General features: G+C 43.0%; 1 protein-coding gene across 11 annotated transcripts in view; it reads left to right on the forward strand.

The window, feature by feature from the left end:
* Positions 1-19,507, forward strand: part of SAP130 (Sin3A associated protein 130) — a 96,413-nt gene extending 76,906 nt beyond the window's left edge. For 10 of the 11 annotated variants that reach the window (XM_021076320.1, XM_021076323.1, XM_021076322.1 and 7 more), the window contains 5 exons: positions 3,198-3,446; positions 3,629-3,754; positions 16,856-16,959; positions 18,003-18,116; positions 18,560-19,507. In XM_021076320.1, coding sequence (XP_020931979.1) covers positions 3,198-3,446; positions 3,629-3,754; positions 16,856-16,959; positions 18,003-18,116; positions 18,560-18,718 — 752 coding nt within the window. In that variant the 3' untranslated portion in view covers positions 18,719-19,507. The remainder of the gene's footprint in view (positions 1-3,197; positions 3,447-3,628; positions 3,755-16,855; positions 16,960-18,002; positions 18,117-18,559) is intronic. The other variant, XM_021076319.1, reaches the window with a different exon arrangement.

The following is a 25,260-nucleotide window of genomic DNA, read 5'->3' on the forward strand; positions in this document are numbered from 1 at the left end:
GCAGGGACAAAGTATAAGGGAAAATTAGGGCTAGAGCTGTGATTTTTAAAAGTGTTTTAAAGGGAAGGCCTTACTTGAGGAAATGGTCTCTGAGTAGAGACATTAAAGAGATGAAATGCTGGCCACGAGGATATATAGATAAAAAGCAGTTCAGACCAAGAGAGCAGTAAATGTAAAAGCCAAAGATAGGAACATGCCTCGCGTGCTCAAAGAATAGCAAAGAGGCAGTGTTAGATGAGCTGAGTGAGTAAGGGCAGTGGGAGAAACAGGTCAGGATTGTGAGAGCCTTGGACCTCTGTAAGGACTTTGACTTTGCTAAGGGCGGTGGGGAGCTATTAGACGGGTTCTGAGCAGAGAAGGGAGTTGAGCTCAGTTATAACAGACCAGTCGCTGCCCTGTGGGGAAAGACTGTGGGAACAAGGGTCACCTTAGGGGGACATGTTCAGAGGCTGGTGCATTAATTTCAGGAGGCAGTGAAGGTTTCAACCAGGGTAGCAGTCACGTGGTATGAAGTGGTGACAGTCTAGATAGACTGTTGGTGTGGAACGGAGAGGACTTCTTCAAAGATTGGATGTTGTAAGTGAGAGACTGGCGTCAGAGGCAACGATAAAGGTTTTGGTCGTAGTAACTGGAAACATAGAGGTGCCGCTTGCTGAGACAGGAGAGGGTGCAGGGACTCTGTTGTATAGGGAGAGGTTAGGAGTTGGTTTTTGCTGTGGTGAGTGGGAGGCCTCTGTTAGACCTCAGATGGACACATCAGGTAGGCAGTTGGATCTGTGAGCCTAGCTTTTGGAAGAAAATTAAGTTGCAAATAGAAATTGGGAAGTTGTCCTTGTATTTATGAATTATGTTTAAATCCATGAGCCTGGATAAGCTCACCTGAGGAATGAGCGCTGATAAGAAACTAGCAGTTGTGAACTGAGCCCTGGGGCAGTGCACCATTTTGAGGAGGGAGAGGAGGCAGAGCCAGCAAAGGAGACTCAATGCAGGGGCCAGAGGAGAGGGATAAAATACCCTGGTATATGTGGTGTCCTGGAAAGCCAGGACAAGGGTCACGGCTGCTGAGAGATCAATTAAGGTAAGGACTGAGCAATACTAAGGTCATGGAGATCTTGAGCCGTTTCCATGTAATAATATTGGTCAGAACATGATGCGGAGTGGGCTCAAGAGAAAGCTAGAAGGGGGATGTTAGAGATGGTGAGTATAAACACCTTGAGGATCTTGTTATAAAGCACCCAAAAAAGGAAGGGCACTGTCTGAAGGGAAGTGATGCCAACAGGAAGTTACTTTTAAGATGGGACAAATGACTTGCGTATGTTAATGGGAATGATCCAGTAGAGGGGGGAAGGACTGATAATGCAGGGAAAGGAGATGAGAATTCCAGAAGCGATGTCTGAGGAGGTGAGAGTGAGTGGGACCTGTTGTTTCTGTGAAGGGATCTGTCTTTGTGGAGACCAAGAGAAAGAAGTGCCTGCTCACCATGCAGGTAAGTGGGCACATGGGATGGGAACTTAGGGATGTTTCCTTCTGATTATTTCTCTGTTTTTCGGTAAAATAGAAAGAAGGCTCATTGGCTGGGAGTAAGGTGGTGTGGAGGGTGAATGGATTTAGCAGATGCAGCTGAGTTGTCCAGCAGCAGCAAGGCCTGCCTGAGGTCAGTGAGCAGCTGATGGGAGACCTGTCTGAGTTGCTCTGTTTTTCTCTGGTTACATTCAGCTGCACAGGTGCAGATAGTTGAAGAGTTAGATTTAAGCTGTTGTGCTTTTGCTCAGTGAGTACAGTGAAGCAAGAGAAGGGACAGGAAATGAATAAATAAAGCAAATGATGATGGGAGAATTAAAACCCAGTGATAGGAGAGAGAGGATATTAGAGGCATGTGCGACAGCAAAAAAAGGGGGGGAGGGTCTGGATAATGGGTAACAGTTCCAAATGGCTCTAGAAATTGTTGGAGGTGAGTTACAAAGAGCTGTGATCTGTAAAGGTATTGCTTTGGGCTGGAAAGTCGGATGCTAGAAATTGAGATGTAATTACAGAGTTGAGGGTATGACTATTGGGAGTGGGTGGCTGAGGAAGATGGAGGGGAAGGATGGAGCCAAAGTCAGAAGAAAAATCAAGGTGAACTCTCATCATGGTTTGACCCATACAAGCCCAAGCAACAGTTGTTGAGTCCATACTAAGAATGAAGCTTATCTGGAGGCAGAGGACTAAAGTAGTTAAAGAGTCCAAGCTCTGAACTAAACCAGACTGTCTCACTCAGCTCCCACCTCTCCCATATCCTGCTTGTATGATTTGTGCCACATATTCTCATCTTTAAATCAGGACATGATAGAATGCCTGCTCACTCAGATTATTAAGATTGTCTGAGTTAATGAGTTACCTCCTAAAAATTTATGCTCAATGGCTTGAAAAATAGTGGCTTGAACATAGAAGGTTTTATTATCTTCCTCAAAGCAAATCCTGAAGCAGACAGTCCAGGCACGGTATGTGGACACCATAAAACCACTAGGGATCCAGGCGCCAGCCACCCCTAGCATTGACCCTCATGCTCTTGATGCAAGATAACTGCTGGAACTCCAGCTATCCCATCTGAGCTCCAGAGTCACAGGAGTGAGTCATGCCTTCCTTCTTTCATGGAAACTTCTTTAAAGTACTTCAGGAGTTCCCTGGTGGCCTAGCAGTTAAGGACTCAGCAACAAGGAGTGAGTCATTCCTTCTTTCTTTCATGGAAACTTCTTTACACCAGGAGTTCCCTGGTGGCCTAGCAGTTAAGGACTCATCAGCTGCTGTGATGCAGGTTGAATCCCTGGCCCAAGAACTTCCACATTACCCTAGCATGGCCAAAAAGGAAAAAAAAAAAAAAAAAAAAGATCTTCAGAGCACTAGCATTTTCATTTCAAGTGCCCACATTGAGCTCTGGGGGGAGACTGGTCCATATGGTCTTTCAGCTGAGTGGCAGTATGCCCATTTTAAAGTGAGGGGAGCTCGCTGAGGGAGGTGAAGTTGTGAGGAACTGGGAAGCAGTTGGCAGCGTCTGCCACAATTAGAGTGCTTAGCACAGTCCTGGGCACACAGAAGACTCCATAAATGTGAGCTCTCTTTCTTTTCTGTCTCTCCTCTTTCTCGTTGATGGAAATCAAGTAGCACTTGCCACTGTGTTTGGGTTCTCATAGACATGTGCGCTCTTTTTCCTATGATAGCAGTTCCTCCCCTGGCTACCAACACCGTGTCTCCATCACTGGCATTGCTGGCTAACAACCTGTCCATGCCGACAAGTGACCTACCACCCGGTGCCTCCCCAAGGAAAAAGCCTCGGAAGCAGCAGCACGTGATTTCAACAGAAGAAGGGGATATGATGGAGACCAACAGCACGGACGACGAGAAGTCCACTGCCAAGAGTCTTCTGGTGAAGGCCGAGAAGCGCAAGTCTCCTCCCAAGGAGTATATTGGTAATGCACACTTGAGCTAACTGTTGTCTCGGGAAGCATCCCACTTGAGTCCAGAGTCCCTCCTTGAAACTGTCTACCAGCCAGATTTCACTTACAGCTCACCTGCAGGAATTATACCAGGAGGATCATTGCAAATAGATCGTAAGCTATTTAATGTCTTCTTTTTCTTCTCTTTTGAATAGATGAAGAAGGTGTGAGGTATGTCCCAGTGCGTCCAAGACCTCCCATTACTTTGCTCCGACACTATCGGAACCCCTGGAAAGCTGCTTACCACCACTTTCAGCGGTACAGTGACGTCCGGGTCAAAGGTCAGTTTCTCCAGAAATGTCTGATGTGAATGCATGCAATTGACCTTTCACTCAGCTATATCGAAATAAACGGTAGAATAGAGGAGAGTTCCTGTCCTGCTGCAATGGAAACAAATCCCACTAGGAACCATGAGGTTGCAGGTTCCATCCCTGGCCTCACTCAGTGGGTTAAGGATCCAGTGTTGCCACCAGCTGTGGTGTGGGTTGCAGACACGGCTCAGATCTGTGGCTCTGGCGTAGGCCGGCATCTGTAGCTCCAGTTAGACCCCTATCCTGGGAACCTCCATATGCTGCACGTACAGCCCTAAAAAGCAAAAAAGTAGAATAGAAAGACAGAATCAATATTCTAGTTTCAAAAAGAACCATGTTTTTGTTATAAAGTCTCAAGACTTTATTAACTTAGGCAAAATAAACACTTGAGTTTAAAATTTGGAAAATTGGAGTTCCCGTCGTGGCGCAGTGGTTGGCAAATCCGACTGGGAACCATGAGGTTGCGGGTTCGGTCCCTGCCCCTGCTCAGTGGGTTGACGATCCGGCGTTGCCGTGAGCTGTGGTGTAGGTTGCAGATGCAGCTCGGATCCCGCATTGCTGTAGCTCTGGCGTAGGCCGGTGGCTACAGCTCCGATTCGACCCCTAGTCTGGGAACCTCCATGTGCTGCAGGAGCGGTCCAAAGAAATAGCAAAAAAAATAAAATAAAATTTGGAAAATTATCTTTTGCCTCAGAAAGCTACGGAAATCTTATTGTAATGAGTAAGTGATAGCATGTGTTGCCAGCTCCCCAAGTGGTAACAGATGACCCCTTTAGCCCACAGAGTAGTTGAGGAAGAGCTGTAATGGACCGTTATTGGACATGGTCTAACATAGTCCCAAGATGTGCAGGTGTGTGGACATCACAAGCCCTAAGAAGTGTATTTTCCAAAAGACTTTTTAGGAGTTCCTGTGGCTCAGTGGAAACAAATCTGACTAGCATCCATGAGGATGCAGGTTTGATCCCTGGCCTCATTCAGTGGGTTAAGGATCCAGCGTTGCCTTGAGCTGTGATGTAGGCCACAGACACGGCTCGGATCCCACGTTGCTTTGGCTGTGGTGTAGGCTGGCAGCTACAGCTCCCATTCCACCCCTAGCCTGGGAACCTCCACATGCCGCCAGTGCAGCCCTAAAAAGACCAAAAAAAAACAAAAGGGGACCTTTTATTTATCATATGTGAAGCCCTTGGAATGGGCCAGGGATAGCACTCAGTAAATGTTTTTGTGGTTATTGAACGTGAGAATAAAACCCACATGTAGTAAAAATGGCTGGAGTTCCTGTCATGGCTCAGTGTAAACGAATCTGACTGTATCCATGAGGATTCAGGAACCTCCGTATACCGTGAGGGTGGCCCTAGAAAGACCAAAAAACAATGGATGATAGTACTTTGCAAATATCTGCAAAATCTCTCTGGATAAATTTGAAGTGTCATTAGTCTCAAATATAATCATTGCACAGAGAAGTGTAAGTTTTCAAAGGAGTTGTCACATATCTCATTCCCTCAAATAAATTCTAGTGGGAAGCTTCTCTGAGAGTTTCCTTGAAGCCTCAGGATGAATCTGAATTGGGTGGCACTGACTGGTACCTGTTAGCAGGAGTGAAGGGCCTTGACAGTTCAGTTTCTGAATGGAAAAGCTGCACTGCCCAGCTTTTCGTCCTCACAGAGGGAAAGATTTCCAAAGTCAGAGAATGTGGGCTCTTGGTGGAAGCAGGATAAGAGCCACCAAACATTTCTTCATACCACAAGAATTCCATATCATAGCAATAAAATATTTACAGTTTTCCTTGGTAACATTATAATTCATATTAAAGGAGTCTTAGTGCTTTTTGAAACTCCCTCTGCAAAAGCCATCTCAAGAAAGGCAATTTAACAGCTGAATATATTGATTCCTAAATCTTCTATTGGAGTATGTATGTTCATGTTAATCACCTTGTGCCAAATCTTTTGACTGTTGCACTTAATTGAACTGTTTTGCCTAGCTTTAAAGTCATATTCATATAAAGAAATAAGGATGGAGGCGTTCCCACTATGGCACAACAGCATCAGTGGCATCTCTGGAGCACTGGGATACGAGTTCTATCCCTGGCTCAGCACAGTGGGTTAAGAATCTTAACATTGCCGAAGTTGCAGCGTAGGTCACATTTGCAGCTTGGATCTGATCCCTGGTCCAGGAACTCCATATGCCACAGGGCAGCCAAAAAAGATAAGGGGAAAAAAAAGAAGAAGAAATAAAGATGGAAAAAAGGAAAGAAAAGAGAAACAGGAACAAGAAGCACAGAGAACAAATAGAAAACAAATAATGGACTCAGCCTTATGTATCAGTAGTTAGCTTCAGTGTAAACAGTCTGAACATACCAATTAAAACAGATTGGCAGAGGGAGTTCCCGTCATGGCTCAGCAGTTAGTGAACCTAACTAGCATCCATGAGGACATGGGTTCAATCCCTGGCCTCTCTCAGTGGGTTAAGGATCCAGCATTGTTGTGAGCTGTGGTGTAGGTCACAGGCAAGGCTTGGATCCAATGTTGGCTATGGCTCTGGTGTCTGCTGGCAGTTGTAGTTCCAGTCAGACTCCTAGCCTGGGAACCTCCATGTGCCTCAGATTTGCCCCTAAAAAGACAAAAATACCCAAAAGAAAAAGAAAAAAGATTGGCAGAGAGAATAAAAAAAGGGATCCAACTTTATTCTTCCTATAAGAAACTTCAGATACAATGTGTCAGATTGACAGTAAAAGTATGAAAAAATATATCCAGTACAAAAATTAATCAAAAAACAAGAGCAGTTAATATCAAAGTAGACTTCACAAGAAAGAAAATTATTAGAGACAAAGAAAGACATTACACATTGATTAAAAATACATAGGCAGTATTGGGGAAATAACTACTAAAAAAATAATAATAAATTAAAAAAAAAAAAAATACATAGGCAGGAGTTCCATGGTGGCTCAGCAGGTTAAGGATATAGCATTGTCACTGCTGTGGTGTGGGTTTGAATCCCGGGCTCTGCAATTCCACATGCCATGGACGCAGCCAAAAAAATTAATTAAATAAATACACTGAATATGTATGTATGTATGTATTTATTTATTTATTTATTTATTTGCTTTTTAGGGCCTCACTCATGGCATATGGAGGTTCCCAGGCTAGGAGTTGAATCAGAGCTACAGCTACCGGCCTATGCCACAGCCACAACAACACAAGATCCAAGCTGCATCCGCAGCTTACACCACAGCTAATGGCAACACCTGATCCTTAACCCACTGAGCGAGGCCAGGGATCGAACCCTAAACCTCATGGTTCCTAGTCATATTCGTTTCTGCTGCACCACAACAGGAACTCCTTTCACTGAACATTAAATAAATATAAGTGGGCAACAGAAACCAAGAGCTTCAGAATACTTGAAACAAAAACAGAACTGAAGGAGTAATAGGCAAATGTGCGATTATAGTTAGAACATCGATGCCCTATTCTCAGCAGTTGATAGAAGTACTTGTCAGAGGGAGTTCCCGTCGTGGCACAGTGGAAACAATCCAACTAGGAACCATGAGGTTGCTGGTTCAATCCCTGGCCTTGCTCAGTGGGTTAAGGATCTGGCGTTGCCATGAGCTGTGGTGTAGATTGAAGACGTGGCTCCAATCTGGCGTTGCCGTGGCTCTGCTGTAGGCCAGAGGCTACAGTTCTGATTCGACCCCTAGCCTGGGAACCTCCATATGCCATGGGTGGGGCCCTAAAAAGACAAAAAAAAAAAGTACTTGACAGAATATCAGCAAGGATGTTCACAAACCAACATCTTGTAGACATTTATAGAACACTCCAACACCTGCAGAATACAAATTCTCTCAAGTGCACACAGAATATATCAAGATAGACCATATTTAGAATCATAAACCTCAACAAGTTTGGAAGAATTGAAATCCTACAGAGTATCTTCATTGACTATGGTGGACTAGAAACCAGTGACAGAGATAACTGAAAAGCCTCCAAGCCATGGCAATTATACAACACATGTCTAAATAATGGCTCAAAGAGCAAGTCTCAAGGGAAATTTAAAAAACTGAATGAAAATAACAACCAACATACCAAAGTATGTGAAAGGCAACTAAAGCATAAATGTATGCTTTAGTTGCATACATTTATAGGCAAATGTATAGCACTAAATGCCTATATCAGAAAAGAGGAATAGCTCAAAGTTTCTACATCAAAAAAACTAGAAAAGGGAGTTCCCATCGTGGCTCAGCAGAAATGAATCTGACTAGCATCCATGAGGATGTAGGTTCAATCCCTGACCTTGCTCAGTGGGTTAAGGATCTGGCGTTGCCTTGAGCTGTGGTGTGGGTCGCAGATGCAGCTCAGATCCCTTGTTCTGTGGCTGTGGCGTAGGCCTGCAGCTACAGCTCCAATTCGACCCCTAGCCTGGGAACCTCCATATGCCGTGGGTGCAGCCCTAAAAAGACCAAAAAAAAAAAACCTAGAAAAAGAAGAGCAGCATGAACTTATCAGCAGGATCATGCCCTTCCTGAAGGCTGTAGAAGAGAATCCTTCCTCACCTCTTTTTAGCTTCTGGTGGTTGCCAGCAACCCTAGGTATTCTTCAGCTTGGAACTGCATACTCCAATTTCTCCCTAGTATCTCCACCTAGCACTCTCCCTGTGTTTCTTGACTCTTTGGGTTCAGGGCCCACCCTATCTCATTATAACCTCTTCACTTGATTACATCTGCAAAGACCTTCTTCCAAAGGTCACATTCACAGGTACCAAGAGTTAGGACTTACACCTATCTTTTGGAAGGACACAGTTCAACCCACAACAAAAGCTAAAGCAAAGTCACATGATCGTATCAATTGCTGCAGAAAATTCAAAACTTATTCATGATAAAAACTAAAAAATACGAAAAGAGGAAGACTTCCTCAACTTGGTAAAAAAGTCTACCAAAAAAACTGGAGCTGACATTTGTACTTAATGGCGAAAGACCATAAGTCTTTCTACCTGAAATTAGCAAAAAGTCAAGGCCTTTTCTCTTACCTGTTAGTAAAAAGCTGGAAGTTCTAGCCACATTGTAAGAAAAGGATAAAATGCTATACAGGTTGGAAAGTAGTAAATAAAAGTGTCTCTATTTGCAAATGACATCATTTTCTTTTCTCTCTCTCTCTTTTTTTTTTTAGCTTTTTGCTTTTTAGGGCCACACCCAGGGCATATGGAAGTTCCCAGACTGGGGGTCCAATTGGAGTTGCAGCTGCCATCCACAGCCACAGCAACACCAGATCCTAGCCACATCTGCAACCTATACCACAGCTCTTGACAACACCAGATCCTTAACCCACTGAGCAAGGTCAGGGATCAAACCCTCATCTTCATGGATACTAGTCAGATTTGTCTCTGTTGCGCCACAATGGGAACTCCAACATCATTTTCTACATAGAAAATCTCAAGGAGTCTACAAAAAAAAAAAAAAAACCTCCTGTAACTAATAAATAAATTCAGCAAGTTCACAGAATACAGTATCAACATGAAAAATATCTATTTTAATTTTAGATACCTGGAATATTGAGGAAACATTGAAAACATAATGCTATGTATAGTTATTCCTCTCAAAATGATAGACTTAGGTACAAATTTTGCAAACGTATAGGACATGTTCGGTAAAATCTGCAAAATGCTCATAAAAGAAATAAAAGAAGATCTAAATAAATGAAAAGACAATATTCATGATTTAAAAAATTCAAGGATGTCAATTCTCCCTGGATTGACTACAATTCCTACCAAAATCTCAAAGGTTTTTATAGACATAGTGAAGCTTGTTCTAAACATTATGTGGAAAGACACAGAAACAAGAATAGCGAAAATTGGAGTTCCCGTCGTGGCGCAGTGGTTAACGAATCCGACTAGGAACCATGAGGTTGCGGGTTCGATCCCTGCCCTTGCTCAGTGGGTTAATGATCCAGCATTGCCATGAGCTGTGGTATAGGTTGCAGACGTGGCTTGGATCCCCCGTTGCTGTGGCTCTGGCGTAGGCCGGTGACTACAGCTCCGATTCGACCCCTAGCCTGGGAACCTCCATATGCCACGGGAGCGGCCCAAGAAATGGCAAAAAGGCAAAAAAAAAAAAATAGCGAAAATTATCTCAAAAAATAAGAGAAATCATTGTTACCAGTAATAAAACTGATTTAGCTGTAATACTCAAAACAGCTTGGTATTTGCAGAGGGATAGGTGTGTAGATGACTGGACTAGAGTAGAAAATGCAGAAATAGATCCACACATGCCCAACTGATTATTGATGAAAGTGCAGAAGCGGAGTTCCCGTCCTGGCGCAGTGGTTAACGAATTCGACTAGGAACCATGAGGTTGCAGGTTCGATCCCTAGCCTTGCTCAGTGGGTTAAGGATCCGGCATTGCTGTGAGCTGTGGTATAGGTCGCAGATCTGGCTCGGATCCTGTGTTGCTGTGGCTCTGGCGTAGGCCGGTGGCTACAACTCCGATTGGACGCCTAGCCTGGAAACCTCCATATGCCTCGGGAGCGGCCCTAGAAAAGGCAAAAAGACAAAAAAAAAAAAAAAAAAAAAAAAAGTGCAGAAGCAATTTAGTGGAGGAAGGAAAGCCATCTTAACAAATAGTGTTGAACATCTATATGTTTGGAGGGGAAAAAAAGAACCTCAACCTAATCCTCAACACTTTATACAAAAATTAACTGAAAATGGATAATAGATTTAAACATGAAATATAAAACTATGAAACTTTTAGAAGAAAACCTGGGAGCAGATCTTTAGAACCTAGGGCTTGGTGAACAATTCTTAGACATGACACCAAAAACACCATCTATAAAAGACAAACAATCAGTAAAATGGACTTCATAAGACCTTTTTTATCTGTGAAAGACTCTCTTAGGAAGATGAAAATACAAGCTATAGACTGGGAGGCAATATTGGCAAATCAGGTATCTCATAAAGGACTGATCTATAGGATATATACTTATAAGTAAATAAAAACAATGATCCAGTTAGAAAATGGACAAAGATGTGAGGAGACATTTCACCAAAGAAGATACATGGATGGCAATCACCTAAGATGTTCAAGAGGACCTAAATCCTAGTCCTTGAGGATTAGGTCCAAGAGGACATAAATCCTACCCTTGAATGTAGGCTCTGTAGACGTGCATCCAAAGCGTGCAGTATGGAAGAGGGAGGTGGGTGAAACACTAACATTATAGTGGAGACCCCTCATAAACATCACCTCAGCCAGGTGGTCAAAGTCAATTTCAACAGTGATGAATCACTTTGATAGTACATACCCTTGTGGCCTAATGGTTAAGGAACGCTTGTGTTGTCACTGCTGTAGTTCAGGTCCAATCCCTGGCCCAGGAACTTCCAGCCAAAAAAAAAAGTAGTATGTACCCTCACAAGCAGTGATGACAGTATTTCTCTGTGTGCTCTCAAAAACCCATAACCACAATCTAATCCTAAGAGAAACGTCAGACAAATTAAATAGAAGGGCATCCTACAAAATACTTAACCAGTACTCTTTAAAATTGTCAAGTTCATCAGAATCAAGGGAAGTATGAGAAACCCATCAAGCCAAAAGGAATGTCAGGAGACATGACAAACAAAAAAGAGTAAAAAATTTAATTTTTAGAAAGTGGGCACAATGGGTTAAGGATCTGGCATTGTCACTGCAGTGGCTCGGGTCACTGTGGTGGTGTGAGTTCAATCCCTGGCCCAGGAACTTCCACATGCTCTGGGCATGGCCAAGAAAAAATGTTTATCCCTAGCCATTAGAGGAATTTAAATTGAGATGCTTATCAAAGTAGCTGAAATTAAAAATACTGGTAATGCCAAATGCTGGTGAGGATGTGGAAAAACCAGATCTCTCATATTTTTCTTTGAGCATTTTGAATTCTAGCTTCCATTGCCTTCTAGCCTTCATTGTTAGCTGCTGGGCTTTGGGGGTTTATCTTGTAAGTGATGCATCATTTTTTGTCTTGCCTTTTTGAAGATTTTCTCAGCTTTGACTTCCAACATTTTTACTATGATATGTCTCTTTTTATCTTTGCATTTATCATACTTCAAGTTCCTTGAGCTTCCTGGATATATAGGTTATATCTGTTTTTCAATAGATGTGAGAAGTTTTCAGCCATTTTTTCTTTGAATACTTCTTCCTTTTGGTACTCCATGATACATACCTTGGTGCTCTTAATGGTGTTCCACATTCCTCTGGGGCCCTGTTCATTTTTCTTCATTTCTTTTTTCCCTCCGTTCTTCAGCTTGCATAACCTCTATCAAGCTGTCTTCAACTTTACTAATTCTCTTTTGTACCAATCCAGTTCTATTCTTGAGCCCCTCTAGTAGATTTTTAAATTTCCTTTATTGTACTCTTTAACTCCAGAATTTTCACTTGGTTCTTTTCTTAAAAAGTAATTTCTATGGAGTTCCTATCGTGGCTCAGTGGAAATGAATCTGACGAGTATCCATGAGGACGCAGGTTCGATCCCTGGCCTCGTTCAGTAGGTTAAGGATCCTGCATTTCTGTGGCTGGCAGCTGTAGCTCCTATTCCACCTCTAGCCTGGGAACCTCTATATGCCACAGGTGTGGCCCTAAAATGACCAAAAAAAAAAAGAAAGAAAGAAAAGGAAAAAGAAAGAAAGAAAATAAGTAATCCCTATGTTTTTATTGTTATTCTCTATTTAATGTGACATGGTCATCATACCTCCTTCACTCATGCTTTCTTTGCATTCTGAATTTATCCATAATGGCTGCTTTGAAATCTTTTTCTGATAAATCTGAAATCTAGTCACTCTTATCCTGCAGTTTCTGATGCCTGTCTCTTTTTCCCCATATGTGGGTCATACTGTCCTGTTTCTTTGCATGCTTCATAATTTTTGTTGGAAACTGGATGTTGTAAACTATCGTTAACTCTGGACACTAATCTCCCTGCCTCCTCCAAGACTTGCTATTGTCATTTGCTAGTTTGTTTAGTGACCAGCAAGATTTTTGTATGCAAGTCTAATCCTTCTGTCCAAGCAGCAGCATGGCATGTTCAGGCTCTGATGTAACTCCTTGGGGAGGCGTGGCTTTGGGTTGCCTCCACAGTCACCCTGGGATGACAGTGGTATTGATAGGGTTCTTTCCCACTGTTGCCCTGACCACATCCAGCTGATGATCCACTGAAACTTGCATGCCATCTGCTCTGCTAGCACACAGCACTGGAGTATGCCTTGAAACACAAACTCCTCTTCAGACTAACACAGTCACATTGTAGCTCTTGGGCAGGATGGTTCCTGAGGTCAGTGCATGGTATTCTTCCCTCAGGAGCACTCCTGCCAGCTGTCTTGTTCCATGTTCTCTCCTGCACAGTCTAAGCTGTGTGTCCATCGGGTCTGTGCATTTTGACCCACTTTCCTTCCCTACACCCTCCACTGTTCTTGGGAGCACCTTTAATTTTGAACTTCACACTATTGAAAGTAGAGCTTGTTCCTTTGGAAAGAGATTAGAAGTTTTCTATTTCATGGCCTCTTGCTCCCTGCAGGCAAAAGCTCTGAGCCTAAGGCTCTGGAGATGGTGGTGGTGGGGGGGTTGGCAGCCTTCTCTGAGTAGCACCTCACTCTACAAAGTGAGCACTCAGTGGAGGGAAGAGGAATGAGCAGCCTGGTGTTGACTTAACTTGCCTCTCCTGGCCTGAAGCCACTATGTCACAAGCCAAAAAAAGGCCTCCTGGGGCCCCAGTGTTCTCAGCACCCCTTGCCTAAGGCATAGCCTCCATTCTACAAGTGGGGGTTGAACAGAAGGGAGCCCCGGGAGCCCCCCACTTGTCGCTTAGACTCAACTGGGACTTAGCCTTAGCACTAGGGATCAGGATGAGAAATGACCTGCTACTCCTGGGAGGAAAGTCCTCTCCCTAGGAGTTGGAGGACAGGGGAGCCTGTGTTCTAGGCTGCAGCAATCTGGAATGGAGTCTCAGCCTCTCTGAGCTTGAGGAGAAGGAGAACGGGAACAGCCTTGGTTCAAACACTGCAGACTTACTGTTGTTACCACATTTTAGTAGACTTGCTTGAATAGATCTTCCTACATTGCCGTTTGCCCTTGGGGACCTTTCCCAAAGACTTTAAAGGATGGTTTAAAAATTTCCCAGGTTTCACTGGGGAAGTTGCTTAGCAGAACACTGTCAGAGCACAAGTCAGTTGTCTCATACATTGCTGAGCCGCTGTGGAAAGAGTTTGGCAGTTTCATTAAAACTAAACACAGACTTACTGTATGACCCAACAGCTACACTCGTGGGCATTTATCCCAGAAAAATGAAAACCTGTATCCACACAAAAACCTATACACAGGTGTTCATAGCAGCTTTTTAAGTAAGAGGCAAAAGCTGGAAACAACACAGATGACATCAAATGGTTAAGCAAACTGTAGTATCATTGAGTACTACTGAGGAATGGATAGGAAAGAACTACTAATGCAACAGCTTGGATGGGTCTCAAGGGCATTGTGCCTGTGCTTAGTGGAAAAAGCTAAACTTAGAAGGACATATACCACGTGATTCTATCTATATAACAATCTTGAATTGACAAAATTGCACAGAACAAATTGGTGATCTAGGGGTTAGTCATGGGGCAGGGGTGGTGTGATCATAAAAGTGTAGTACAGGAGAGATGAATGGTGATGCAGTAGTTCTGAATCTGCACAGGACACGATGTATCTTCCCTTTACGTCAGTGTCCATTTCCTGGGTATGATACTGTGCTGCACTTGTTAAGGTGTTCACAGTGGGAGGAACAAGGTAAGGGAGAAGAACTTGACCTCTCTTTACTTTTTTTTTTTTTTTTGCTTTTGAGGGTCACACCCGTGGCATATAGAGGTTCCCAGGCTAGGGGTCCAACTGGAACTGTAGCCACTGGCCTACACCAGAACCGCAGCAATGTGGGATCTGAGCTGTGTTTGCAACCTACACCACAGTTCACAGCAATGTCAGATCCTTAACCCACTGAGCAAGGCCAGGGATTGAACCCACAGCCTCATGATTCCTAGTCAGATTTGTTTCTGCTGCATCATGACAGGAACTCCTCTCTTTACTATTTTTTCCCCCAATAATAGCTTTATTAAGCCATATTTCACATAGCATACAACTTACCCATTAAAGTGTACAATTCATTGATTTGTCAGAGAGTTGCCCATCCATCACAGCAGTTAATTTTAAAATATTTTCATTACCCCAGTAAGAAACTTTACCACGCTTAGCCACCATCCCCACTCTTGCCACCTTCACCCCTCCACACCAAAGACATTCTGGGAGTTCCCATCGTGGCGCAGTGGTTAACAAATCCGACTAGGAACCATGAGGTTGCGGGTTCAGTCCCTGCCCTTGCTCAGTGGGTTAACGATCCAGCATTGCCATGAGCTGTGGTGTGGATTGCAGTCACGGCTCGGATCTCACGTTGCTGTGGGTCTGGCGTAGGCCAGTGGCTACAGCTCCGATTCGACCCCTAGCCTGGGAACCTCCATATGCCGAGGGAGTGGCCCAAAGAAATAGCAAAAAGACAAAAAATAAAATAAAACAAATACATTCTGTTTTATGGATATATACACCACATTTTATTTATCCTTACGTCACTTCATGGACATTTGGTTTGTTTCCATTTTTTTGATGATTATGAATAATGGTGCTGTGATCATTTTTGTCCAAATTTGTGTGGGAACATCTGTTTTCATTTCTCTTGGGCATATACCTAGGAATGGAATTTCTGGGTTGTGTGGTAACTATATTTAATACCTTAGGAACTCCCAGACTGGTTTCCCAAGTGAATACATTTTATTTTCCCAGCAGCAATGCCTGAGAGCTGTGATTTCTCCACATCCTCACCAACCCTTACTTGCTTTTTCTTTATAGCATCCTAATGGGTATGAAGTGGTACTTCACTGTGGTTCTGATGTGCACTTCCTAATGCCTAATGATGAGTTTATTAGCCATCGTATCTCTTTTTTGGAGAAATGTCTGTTCAGATCCTTTGCCCTTTTTAAATGGTTTATCTTTTTATTATTGAGTGGTAAGAATTCCTCACATATTCTAGATACCAGTCTCTTACCAAATCTCTGTACTGTCTTTGCAATGTCTATGAATCTATAATTTATTTCAAACGAAAAAGTTTCTTTTAATGCTCACAATGAAATATGCAAGTATCTTTTTTTAAACTCAGTAAATTTTATTATATTTATAGTTATACAACCATCATCACAGCCTAATTTCATAGCATTGCCATCTCAAACTCCCACCTCATCCCTCCCCACCTCCCATCCTGTCTCCTTTGGTAACTGAAATACAAGTACTTTCAGGTGCTCTAAGAAGTAACATTCATCCCTTTTAGGTTTAAAGCAAAATTGAATGGAAGATAAAGAGATTTCCCGTCCCCCCCCACCCCCACACACATGTAGCCTCCTCCATGATCAACACCCCTCACCACAGTGATATATCTGTTACATTTGATGAGCCTAAGCTGACATATAATTATCAGCCAAAGGTCATCATTGGAGTTCCTGTTGTGACTTAGTGGGCTAAGAATCCAAAATAGTATCCATGAGGATGCAGGTTCCATCCCTGGCCTCACTCAGTGTGTTAAGGATCCAGCGTTGCCGTGAGCTGTGGTGTACATCACAGGTGTGGCTCCATCCAGCATTGCCAGGGCTGTGGCATAGGCCGGCAGCTGCACCTCAATTCAGCCCCTAGCTCAGGAACCCCTGTTTTTAAAAAAGCACAAAGGTCATCATTTACATTAGAGTTCAGCCTTGGTGTTGTACATTGTACATTGTATCATTTTTGACAAATAGAGATTTGTCAAAATTATTTTTTTAATAAATAAGAGTGGGGTTTTTTAATGTTTCTGAATTACCTATGTAATGTGAAAAAATATTTTAAGTCTTAGTTAAAACAAACAGTAATGTTAAAACTTCACAGGGAGTTCCCTGGTAGCCTAGCAGGTTAAGGATGCGGCATTGCCACCCCTATGGTGCAGATTTGGTCCCTGGCCCAGGAATTTCTGCATGCTGTGGGCATGGCCAAGAAAAAATACTAAAATATGCTTTTTTTTATGCTTCCAGAGGAGAAGAAAGCTATGCTGCAGGAAATAGCTAATCAGAAAGGAGTATCCTGTCGTGCCCAAGGCTGGAAAGTCCACCTCTGTGCCGCCCAATTGCTGCAGCTGGTAGGTGGCTCTTTAGCGGTTGCTACGTCTTGCTGGAGACACCTCAGTTCATAGAGCATTTTCTTTTGAGTGATTGACTGAAGCATTTCCAGTTAACGTGGGTCATGGTGAAATTTTTATATGTGCCATGTAATATAATTACTGTGTCTATTCCATGGGATGTAATTGTAATCTCGATATATCTTAGTTTTGGTCTCCATAACCAAAATATACTGAACAACTATAATGTAAGACCTACAATGAAGGTTTAGTTTTATGTGCTGCTGTGACATCTGAAACAGAGGGAGCCTCAAATAGCTGAACTGTAAGCCCCTCCTCCTCAGTCTGCTCCTTATCGTGGGGACCAGGCACAGTTCCTACTTCTCCCTGAATAGTGGGCTTCAGTTCTCTGCCAGCTTATTCAAATAAATGCTCCCTCTTAATACTACAAAGCCTGCCTACTCCAGCGCCTGCTTGTGCACTGTATTCCCTGCCCGTTCATGGAGTGCATCCCGCATGTGGCCCTGTGGGGTGTGCGGTGTCTGCCCCTAGGCTGAGAGTATATTGACTAGTAAACTGCTGTTGATCCCAGCTGTCCAGTGTGTTATGTGTTCGGCCATTTCCATCACCCCAGGGTCGGAAGCCTTCCTTCAACAAGGTAAAGAGGAGGTGATGAAAATAATAATCTCACAGAGTCTTTCATCTAGAGTAGCAGTAATCTGAAAAACAATGTCTTTTATGAGTATTTTTTTAAGATGTGGTGCCATGACTGGTTTTTGTCTTTCATTAAAGCAGATTTCTATGAAACTTACAAGACTTGTTTTTCAGAGGAACTGTAATAAGGGCAGTATTTAAAAGTTATCTGGGAGGATGGACTCTGAATTATAACAAGTTGTTGATGAGTTTTCTTTATTGTACTGTACCTTACTCATTGGGGGAAAATTTTATCACCCAAACAGATCTTATACCAGTTTACACAGGTGATTCAATGTGGGTTGTTTGCCCAAGTTTGACAAAGAAAAGCATCCCCAAGGTCATGATGCCCTCCCTCTTGTTTGTTGCAGACGAATCTAGAACACGATGTTTATGAACGACTCACCAATCTACAGGAAGGGATTATCCCAAAGAAAAAAGCAGCAACTGATGATGATTTACACCGAATAAATGAACTAATACAGGTTTGAAAGGGCCCTTTTCTCTTCTTACTTCTCCCACTTCTGTCCACTAATACCTTTAGTAAAAACTTATTGGAGTTCCTGTCATGGCACAGTGGAAACAAATCTGACTAGGAAGCCTGAGGTTCCGGGTTTGATCCCTGGCCTCGCTCAGTGGGTTAAGGATCTGGCATTCCTGTAAGCTGTGGTGTAGGTCACAGACTCGGCTTGGATCTAGTATGGCTTTGGCATAGGCCGGCAGCTGTAGCTCCAATTTGACCCCTAGCCTGGGAACCTCCATATGCCGTGGGTGCGGCCCTAAGAAGACAAAAAATAAAGAAGAGGAGGAAATACTAAGGCCTTTTTTCTATGTGAAAGCCTCAAAATGGCTTCACCCAAAGATGAGAAGTTCTTTAAAAGCCAAATTGTCTTGAAGACACTGATTGACTACGTGTCTTTTGTTGCAGGGAAATATGCAGAGGTGTAAACTTGTGATGGATCAAATCAGTGAGGCCAGAGACTCCATGCTTAAGGTTTTAGATCATAAAGATCGGGTCCTGAAGCTTCTCAACAAGAATGGGACTGTCAAGAAGGTGTCAAAATTGAAGCGGAAGGAAAAAGTCTAGACCCCAAATCAGGTCTTTGGAAACAGAATTTATGAAGAATGACGTTGGGGGTGGGGGGAGGGCCGTGTTTATTTTCAAAGTGGAACATTGAAATAAAGGAAGCGTTCTTTAATTCACCCGTGCAAGCAGAGGGACCCATAGCATCCAGAGACACAGAAGGGTCAGAGCTGATCTGGCACAGTGGCCTCCAGTCTTTCCTCCAGGCGTCTCCTTCTCCATGTACTGTGTCATCCGTGACTCCTGATGCCTCAGTGTCTCCCACTTGGAATCAGTGACACAAATAACTGGCTGGCACTTTTCCGCCTTCCAGTTGCTAAACTGTATTTATCTGATGGATTCCCGCCGGACCCATACTGAGCCTGGACTGAAAGTATCTGCCCGGACCATCCATTCTCTCCCTACACTGAAAATCCAACCTCTTCCCCTCACCCCATTCGGTTCTCCCTCTGTCTGACCTTCAGATGCCCACGCTGGCCTTCTAAAGCAGTGCCATGGCACCAAGAGACCTGCCACATCTCGCTCTAAAGGGTTGGAACTATCAATTCTTAACCATTTTTTTTTTAACGAACCATTTCAAAGTGAACTTGTTATATTGTCTGTCCTGCGTGTGTCAGAGTTGGGTTTTTGTGGAGGTTCAGAGCAGGCAACAGCACCAAGATGCTCTGAGATCCTTGTTCTGAAGTACATTCTTGGTTACCTGTACTTCTGTAGCTGGTGTGATGCTGTTAATTGTCTGTACCGCACATCTCCAAACGTCAATAAAAGACTCAAAGAGGTTTTTGTACATAAGCAGTTTGCATCTTTTTATAAAGTTCATCACTATCTGAGCTTCACTCAGTTCTTTACCCTGCTGTAGTTTCTCATTCATTGTTGAGTCTTCTCTGTTGTGGTTGTGCTGTTCCATGTGGAGTTCCATTTGCCCTGGTATTTTGAAGATGTCACAATGGTGAAGTCTGTTGGCCTTTGGTTGTATTGTCTCCCATGGCAGATATAAATTGGTCATAGTATAGGACACTTAAGGCTGTGGTAATGGGAGTGAAACTTGAGGAGAGTAGGTTTTCTTTACAGGCCTGCTATTGCTCCCTGTGAACTAGCTTTAATGATAAGGTAGCCCAGGCTGGCTTTTTGCCTTAACCTGAACAGACTTGAGACAGGAATCTGTTCCGATTCTGATCCAGTCTCTGGGACCCGTGTTCTGGCTCTCCTGAACAGCCTTCCTCAAAGGGGAAAGATGAACTCTCACTGGTTGTAGGATTGGGGAAGAGGGAAGCAAAGCAAGCCCTCAGCCTTTGTCCTGTTAGGCTGTAGGGATGGCATAGCCCAAGCTAAACAAATCCTCGGCACCATCAATGCTGCTGCACTGGAATATTTGAACTTGAAGGTGCTCCTGATTGTGTACTAGATGCCAGTATAGTGTGACTGCGAGAACAGGGATGCTTTGCCTCCATTTCTCAGCTGTGCATATGACCCAATGGCACGTGGTGTGCTGGCACGTGAAGGACAGACCCAGACATTTGGGATCCTACACTACAGGCCTGTTCTCTCTAAAGGAGTTCTTCCCTCTGTTTAAACAAAACTTCAGTAACTCCGGTCAAAGGAAGTTTGTCAGTGCTAGTGTTGATGTCAGTGCAGGTTAGAACAGAAGTGTTTTCTGTCTTCCCTCACGTTGTGAGGATAGTATGATCAGAAATTGGGAAAGAATGGGAGTTTCTGTTGTGGCACAGTGGAAACGAATCCAACTAGTAACCGTGAGGTGGTGGGTTCAATCCCTGGTCTTGCTCAATGGTTAAGGATCTGGCATTGCCATGAGCTGTCGTATAGGTCGCAGAGACGGCTCAGATCTGGCATTGCTGTGGCTATGGCATGGGCCAGGGCTGTAGCTCCGACATGACCCCTAGCCTGGGAACCTCCATATGCTGTGGGTGCAGCCCTTAAAAAAAAAAAAAAGTTGGGAAAGGATGGATGGGGGAGGGGGAGATAAATCCTATCTACATATACAGCGTTATTTAAGAACAGCTTGTTGGAGGAGTTCCCGTTGTGGCGCAGTGGAAACGAATCCGACTAGGAACCACGAGGTTGCGGGTTTGATCCCTGGCCAGGCTCAGTGGGTTAAGGATCTGGTGTTGCCTTGAGCTGTGGTGTAGGTCACAGATGTGACTCGGATCTGGCGTTGCTGTGGCTCTGGTGCAGGACGGTGGCTAAAGCTAGATTAGACCCCTAGCCTGGGAATCTCCATATGCCACGGGAGCGGACCTAAAAAGATAAAAGACAAAAAAAAATAACAGCTTGTTGGCGTTCCCACTGAAGCTCAGTGGGTTAAGAACCCGACATAATGTTGGTGAGGATGTAAGTTCGATTTCTGACTTTAGTGGGTTAAGGATTGATTGTTGCCACAAGCTGCAGTGTAGGTCACAGATGCGGCTCAGTCTGGCATTGCTGCGGCTTTGATGTAGGCTGGAAGCTGCAGCTCCGTTTCAAACCTAGCTTAGGAACTGCCATGTGCTATATAGGTACAGCCCTTAAAAGAAATACAATTAAATTTAATTTAGTAAAAAAAAAAAAAAAAAGCTTGATTTCCCATTGTGGCTCAGCAGAAACAAACCAAACCCAACTAGTATCCATGAGGATGCATGTTGGATCCCTGGCCTCACTCAGTAGGTTCAAGATCCGGCATTGCTGTGAGCTGTGGTGTAGGTCGGCAGCTGTAGCTCTGATTGGACCCCTAGCCTGTGAATTTCCATGTGCCACAGGTGTGGCCCTAAAAAGTCACACACAAGAAAAAGACTTTAATTTGGATTCTGTTCTTTACAGTAGAAAACCAAAGATACATAAATCTGGGGGGTGGGGGAAATTGATCTGCTTGGTCTAGGAAATCTTTCATATAGTGGTTTAAAACCTGGATATTTCAAAAGATCATTAAATGTCTGAGAGTATTTTTTTCAGTGATTATCATAGTAATATAGAATCACACAATTTTTTTATATAGTCCATCCAACCCAACCTGTGGTAAAATGGATATCTTTAAAAGAATGTAAGTTTTTATACTTTTTTTCTTGTAAGATACAGCACAGATACAGAAGAGTACATGAAACAAAAATGCAACTTTGTAAGTTCTTAAGAACAATTTTTTTTTTTTTTTGGTCTTTTTAGGTCCACACCTGTGGCACATGGAGGTTCCCAGGCTAAGGGTCATATGGGAACTGTAGCCACCAACCTACGCCACAGCCACAGCAACACAGGGTCCAAGCCACATCTTTGACCTATACCACAGCTCACAGCAATGCTGGATCCTTAACCCACTGAGCGAGGCCAGGGATCAAACCTGCATCTTCATGAATACTAGTCAGATTCGTTTCCACTGAGCCATGATGGGAACTCCCTTAAGAACAATTTTGAAATGGCTCCCCAGGCTAAGAAATAGAACTTTGCCAGTCACCTCAGAAAACCCGTAACAGCTCCAATCTACTGACAACCTTCTACCTCCCCTAAAATAATCAACCGTCTTGACTCTCCCCCCACCCCGCCCCGTAGTCAATTTCATTGTGGTATAATTACAGAGAGTAAGATACCTAAATCTTAAATGTACAGTTTTATGGGGTTTGACATTGTGATTAACATGCATATAAAGATATAAAATGTTGCTGTAAACCAGGAAGAGTGCTCCTCTGTAGTCAATCCAGCTCTGCCCTCCCATCACCACCCCACCAAGGTAAACACTGATCTACTGTCCCTTATGGATTAGTTTTATTTTGTTTTTTGTTTTTTTAGGACCGCAGTTGAGGCATATGGAAGTTCCCAGGCTAGGGGTCAAACTGGAGCTGTAGCTACTGCCTACGCCACGGGCACAGCAACGCAGGATCCAAGCTGCACCTGCTCATGGCAACGCTGGATCCTTAACCCATTCAGCAGGGTCAGGGATCAAACCCTCGTCCGCATGGATGCTAGCTGGGTTTGTTAACCCCTGAGCCATGATGGGAACTCCCTATAGTCGTATCTAATTGTTTTCATTCGAAGTTCCCTAACGACATGATGTTAAACATTTTTTCAAATGTTCATTTGCCATCTTTATATCTTGTTTTTTTAATCACACTTTTAATCTTTTTTTTTTTTTTTTTTTTTGGCAATGTCTACGGCATGTGCAAGTTCCTGGGCCAAGAATCGAATCCACACCACACCAGCAACTGGAGCCACAGCAGTGACAACACCGGATTGTTAACTGTGCCACAAGGGAACTTCTTCATATGTTTTTCTGTTTTGTTTTTTGGGCTTTGTTTTTTTAGGGGGGTTGCTTTTTAGGGCTGCACCCACGACATATGAAAGTTCCCAGGCTAGGGGTCAAATCAGAGCTGCAGCTACTGGCCTACGCCACAGCCACAGCAACACCAGATCCTTGGCCCACTGAGTGAGGCCAGGGATCAGACCCACATCCTCATGGATACTGGTAGGGTTCGTTACCACTGAGCCACAACAGGAAGTCCTTTATATGGTTTTGATGAGGTATTTGTTCAGATCTTTGCCCATATTTTATTTAATTTGTTTGTTTTCTGATTGAGTTTTAAGAGTTCTTTGTATATTTTGGATATCCGCTCTTCTTCAGATATGTGTTTTGCAAACATTTTCTCCCTGTCTGTGGCCTGTCTTTTCATTTACTTAATAAATAGTGTCTTTTTGAGAGAAGCTTTTAATTTTAGTAAAGTACAACATCAGTTTTTTTCTTTAATAATTGTGCTTTTGGATTATATTTAAAGATATTATCAAATCCAAGGTCACCTAGATTTTCTCCTGTGTTTTGTTATAGTAGTTTCATGGTTTTGTGTTTTACATTTAGGCTTTAATGATCCAGTTTGAGATAATTTTTGTGAAAGTTGTAAGAGCCATGTAAACGTTTCGGTTTTTATTTGTTTTTTGGGGGGGGGCATGGATATCCAATTGTTCAGCAGTATTTATTGAAAAGACTATTCTTAATTAAATTGCCTTTGCCCCCTTGTCGGAGATCAGCTGAATGTTTATGTGGAAGCATATTTCTGGGCTCTGTGTTCTGTCCCCATTGACGTAATTTTCTGTTCTTTTGCCAATATCACTCTGGGTTTTTTTTTTTTTCCCCTAAATATTAAATTGTCTAGGAGTTCCCATCGTGGCGCAAGGGAAATGAATCTGACTAGGAACCATGAAGTTGCAGGTTCGATCCTTGGCCTTGCTCAGTGGGTTAAGGATCTGGCATTGCCATGAGCTATGGTGCAAGTTGCAGATGCTGCTTGGATTTGGTGTTGCTGCAGCTGTGGTGTAGGCCGGCAGCTACAGCTCTGATTTGACCCCTAGCCTGGGAACCTCCATGTGCCACAGGTGCAGCCCTAAAAAGCAAAAAAAATTAAATTGTCTATATATTTTAATATATAGTTGATTTACAGTATTGTACTAATTTCTGCTATACAGCACAGTGATTCAGTTATACATATATATGTATATATTTTTTTAATTTTTATATTCTTTTCCATTATAGTTTATCATAGGATATAGAATATAAAATTGCCTGTGCTATACATTAGGACCTTGTTATTTATCCATTCTGTATATAAATAGCTTACATCTGCTAACCTCAGCCTCCCACTTCACCTCTCCATGAGCCTTCTCTCCCTTGGCAATGCCAAGTCTGTCTCTATGTCCAGTATCCCTCTGTTTCGATCTCTAGCTTTATGTAAATTTTGAAGTTGAGCAGTATCAGTTCTCTAACTTTGTTCTTCAGTGTTGTGTTGGTTATTCTAGGTCTTTCATCTTTTCATCTAAAGCTTAGAATCTGTTAATATCTACAAAACAGCCTCCTGAAATTTTGATTGGGATTACTTAAATCTATAGATCAAGTTGGGAAGGAATTGACGTCTTAGTAACATTTCATGTTCTAGTCTGTGAACAGGGACTGTCTCTTCATTTATTTAGATCTTCATTTTCTTTCATCAGTTTTGTAGTTTTCCTCATATACAGCCTATACATATTTCATTAGATTTATACCTAAATATTTCATATTTATGTATTTGCTATTATAAGTGGTACTGTGTTTTTTATTTCAAATTCTAATTGTTCCCTGGTGGTCTATGGGAAATCAGTCCACATTTATATACTACTAACCTATGTGCTGTGATGTTGCTACATTCACAAGAGTTTTTTAGTCGATTCTTCATGACTTTTTACATAAGCAGTAATTCCATCTGAACAAATACAGTTTTATTTCTTCTTTTTTTTCTGTCTTTTTTTTTTTTTTTGTCTTTTTGCCTTTTCTAGGGCCACTCCTGCAGCATTTGGAGATTCCCAGACTAAGGGTCTAATCAGAGCTGTAGCCACTGGCCACAGCCACAGCCACAGCAACACCAGATTCAAGCTGCGTCTGTGACCTACACCACAGCTCATGGCAATGCCAAATCCTTAATCCACTGAGCAAGGCCAGGGATCGAACCCCCAACCTCATGGTTCCTGATCGGATTTGTTAACCACTGAGCCACAAGGGAACTCCTATTTCTTCTTCCTTAATCTGTATTCATTTTATTTCC

The sequence above is a fragment of the Sus scrofa genome, chromosome 15 (assembly GCF_000003025.6).
Source record: "Sus scrofa isolate TJ Tabasco breed Duroc chromosome 15, Sscrofa11.1, whole genome shotgun sequence".
Lineage (NCBI taxonomy): Eukaryota > Metazoa > Chordata > Mammalia > Artiodactyla > Suidae > Sus > Sus scrofa.